General features: G+C 34.2%; 1 protein-coding gene across 1 annotated transcript; it reads left to right on the top strand.

The window, feature by feature from the left end:
• Positions 1 to 3,162: 3,162 nt before the first annotated feature.
• On the top strand, positions 3,163 to 3,651 carry LOC142639742 (uncharacterized). Its single transcript, XM_075813878.1, has one exon. The coding sequence runs from the start codon at positions 3,163 to 3,165 to the stop codon at positions 3,649 to 3,651; it is 489 nt and encodes a 162-aa protein (XP_075669993.1).
• The last annotated feature ends 823 nt before the right edge of the window (positions 3,652 to 4,474 follow it).

Below are 4,474 nucleotides of genomic sequence, written 5' to 3' on the forward strand. Positions count from 1 at the left end.
GGGAAGATTGTTAGGACATATGTGAATCATGTTAAGAACATATGTCATTTAGAATTGGCTAATTCTTTGACAAAACGCACTTTACTTGTAATTAGGTAGATCTAGGATGTGTTTAATACTTCAAGGAATAAAAGTTCAAGTCCAAGTGTTAAAGCCATACAAATCTATCTAAGAATTAAGTGAAGAAATGCTATATTTTAAATCTCAACAGATAGCATCTATCGAGGTTTAAAAGGGATCTTCAGCTCGATGCTTGACAGCTTCTTGACAAATACCCTATCTATCAAGATTTACGAAAATCAATTTTTTAGATTTAATTTCACACATATCCGTGTATACTTGTTTAGGTTTTCTTTCCTCACAACCCTAAACATATATAAGGATTATTTTAAGGGTCATCTCAGTAGATGCAAGTGAATGCAAAAGGTTTTCTGCAAGCATATTGTGACCTGAGACATATGCCCTAGTTCATATTTCTCTTGAAGAAGCTGGTGCGTTTGTACGCCGTAGGATTTTGTAACCAGGGAGCTTCATGATCCTCATCGTGTTGATGAACTAAAGAATGTTGCAGCCAACATCCTTCTCAAGTTGGTGGTCAGTCATGCACTTGGATCCGTGCATCAATTGGTTAATCACGTACTGGGAGTCATGCATTGAAAGGAGAGATTGTCACTATAGAACAATTCCAATTTTGTATTGGGGTAAGGGTTCAGCTGTAGGTCTGTATAAGGTACTGGGATTCCTTTACTTGTAACCACTTGTTGTGATAATAGTGGATTCTCGAGAATGGTGACCTTAAACTCACCCGGTAGGGTTTTTGCCTTGGAGGTTTTCCCCATTCGTAAACAAATTACCGTGTCAACTTTATTTTCCACTGCATTTAACTTAGTTGGTGATTTTTTTGTGCTATCACGCATATTGCATGTTAATTGAATTAATTAATTACCTTGGCTAACTAATTGGTTAATTTATCACAAGAGGTCAATACATTCTTAGCCTATCATAAACAGCATAAGCTTGAAATTTTATTTAATAATAAAAGCCAAAAAAGTGATGCTCAAAATTGATTAAACAATAGCAAAATGTCAATAACAACAAACACTGAATACAAACATATTATATGATTTATATAGAAAATTACACCATATTGGTCTATTATCCTTATCAAGCATCAACTCAAACAAAAAAAGAAAAAAAATCTCAGCCTAAACACTAAACACAAACATAATACATGATTTACATAGCAAATAAAACACTCAACACTAACATAATATACAATTTACATAGCATATTAAACACTAAACACAAACATAATACATGATTTACATAGCAAATTAAATATTAAACAATAACATAATATATGATTTACATAGCAGATTAAACACTAAACACAAACATAATGCATTATTTACACAGCAAATTAAACACTAAACACTAACATAATATATGATTTACATAGCAGATTAATCACTAAACACTAACACATAATATATGATTTAAAAACTAAACACAAAATATATGTTTTACAGTTGATCATTACAACCAAACATAATATATGATGATTTACATAAAAGATTACACTAGATTTGTCTATTATTCTTATCAAGTAGCAACTCAAACAAAAAAAGAAAAAAAAAATCTCAACTAGAACACTAAACACAAAGGAAATCAAAAACCATACCTTAAAGAAAACCATGGGTGTTAGAGTTTTGAATTTCAAGGCAAAAAACCCTACGTGGAGTCAACTTTCAATCTTGTATAAAATTAAAGCAGGAACAAAATTGATTTAAAAAAAAAAAAAAAAAAAAGAACAAAGAGCAAAAGTAAAATAGTTAGGGTTTCATATTATAAATCTTTGGTTTTATTTGATTTTAACATTTGATTTCTATAACAAATGAAATCAATGAGACTAATAAAAAAGAAAGATGATAAACAGAGAACAATTACCTAAGTGTTTGGAGTAAGAACTGACTCAGTGAAGAGGAGACAGTGGCAGGGTGAGGAGTAAACACCGATGATAGCTATGCTTTGGAGGGAGAACTAAGTGGACACCGGCGGTGGCTAGGCTTTGAATCTCTTCAACAATTCAACTCATATTGATCGGTGACAGAGAGAGGAGTGGGCTACGGCATTGGAGGCAGCTAAGGCTTGGATTTGGAGAACCAATTTAAAGAGAGTCGAAGAGCCAACTAAATAGAGAAGTGAGAGTTTGAGAGAGACAAATAAAGAACTGAGACTCTGAGAGTTTGAGATTGATTGAAGCTTAAAGCTTTAAACTAAAGAAGTGAAGAGGTGGGGGGAAGTGTGAAGAAGGGAGGAAGCATGAAGCCATGACCCATGAACTCCGCAATCTGAACTCTGAAGTGAAAATTGAAGAGACTCATTAGAGATAGTGAGAGATATCAAATCTTTGATATGTAATTATCACCGTTAGATTTGGGTCTTGATTTTGGATTATAACCATTCATTTAGAATTTGGGTAATTATGCCACTAAAATCACTGAGTGCTCAGCTTCCACTCTCATCAACACTGTTGATTTTGAATTTTAATTTGAGTTAAACAGTTGATTTGTATATTGGGAATTTGTCTAGAAAAAGTTAACTTTTTTTTACTGATGAGATGATAAACTTATACATGTTTCTCTATCCCAGGTACCGAAACACAAGAATGTGGGCTGGCAGTCTGTTGGCACGTCAAATCATATTTTCTTTGTATAAACAATTCGGTCGATTCGGGTTATTCGGGTGAAATATTTTTAAACCCGAATTCAAACCAAATTATTTGATTATTTTTATTGTCAACTCATGACCGACAGCAAACTAAATTAGAAGCCACTCATGGACCTTCAATTCGAGCGGGTTCGAGTAGGTGGGTTAGTTGGTCCGAGTCACAAGACAGCCCTAATTTACCCAATAGCATCAAATGGTCATAAATTCATACTAGTAGCCATTGATTACTTCACTAAATGGGTGGAAGCTACCTCGTATAGGGTGTTGAACTCGAAGAAGGTTGCTTAGTTTATTCAAACTAATACCATCCACCGATATGGGGTACCACATGAAATTATCTCAGATAACGGGCTGCATTTCCAAAGAGAAACAGAGAAGTTACTTCGAGAGTTCAATATTTTGCACCAAAAATCATCACCTTACCGTCCTAAGATGAATGGAGCAGTTAAGGCTACAAACAAGAATATAGGACGGATTTTGAAGAAGAGCAAGAAGAACTACAAGGATTGGCATATACAGTTACCCTATGCACTTTGGGGGTACAGGACATCAATTTGGTCATCCACAAGAGCCACTCCTTATTCATTGGTATATGCGATGAAGGTAGTCCTTCCCATTGAGGTGGGTGTTCATTCATTAAGAACAGTGTTGGAGAGTGAAATCCTTGAAGTCAATTGGTTCCAAAGTAAGTGTGACCAGTTATGCCTAATGGATGAGAAGAGGCTTAAAGCCTTATATCACATTCAAGGTTATCAAAGAAGACTCAGAAAATCCTTTGACAAGAAAGTGAGAAATAGAGATTTGAGGACAAGAGATCTAGTGTTGAAGGAGATTCGAGCCCCGATTCAAGAAACAAAGGGAAATTTAAGCAGAATTGGGCAGGTCTGTATATCATCAAGCAGATATACTCTGGGGAAGTAATAAGGTTGATGGACTTGTTGGGGTTTATGCCCTAAAACCCAATTTATTGGCATGTATTTAATAATTAAATTGTTTAATTATATGAGACTATCTATAAATGAACTAAGACATTATCATAGTCCATGAGATGCATTGTATGTGATTTATGTGAAAAGTCACAGAAGATATAAATCACAAGTTCTTTGTAAACTCAGAAGTTTAGTTCATAGTCGGTGATGAAATTGGGCGTTTCATCTGCGAAGACTATAACATATCAACTAAGATGATTTGTCTTGATCATGGAAGTGGAGACTTCTAGTTGGTATGTTGATATGTTTTAAGAGTTAAGACTTATTGAACTGGACCGTTGTGAGATTTATTATTCTCCTAACGACTGTCAAATGAATAATAAATCTCACGACTTCTATTTACATCAACTCTAAATCCTGAGAGAATAATGGACCTGATCATGAGATGTTGTTGCTTTGATATATCAGGAGTGAGATCTATTAGTTACGGTCAAAACCTCAGTATGTTGGGCATCCGCATTTAGTGTTGATGGAACATATATTCTCAAGATGGAATTCATAGTCTCTTAATGGAGATACAAAATATTCCCTTGAGATAAGTTTAATGGGTTTAGTTATTCAGAGTGTTGGGCCCAACTACTTTAGTAAGGAGTTACTAAAGTATATATTTATGAAATTGGATTTCATAAATATATGACGAATAACATAAAGGATTAAACCGGGTACTCAAGGATTAAGATGTAGTAATCTTCAAAGTGGCAGTCTATATTCATGATTTTGGATTACTACGAATATTTTAATGAAGGGGTTGCATG

Source organism: Castanea sativa, chromosome 6 (genome assembly GCF_040712315.1).
Source record: "Castanea sativa cultivar Marrone di Chiusa Pesio chromosome 6, ASM4071231v1".
Classification (NCBI taxonomy): Eukaryota; Viridiplantae; Streptophyta; class Magnoliopsida; order Fagales; family Fagaceae; genus Castanea; species Castanea sativa.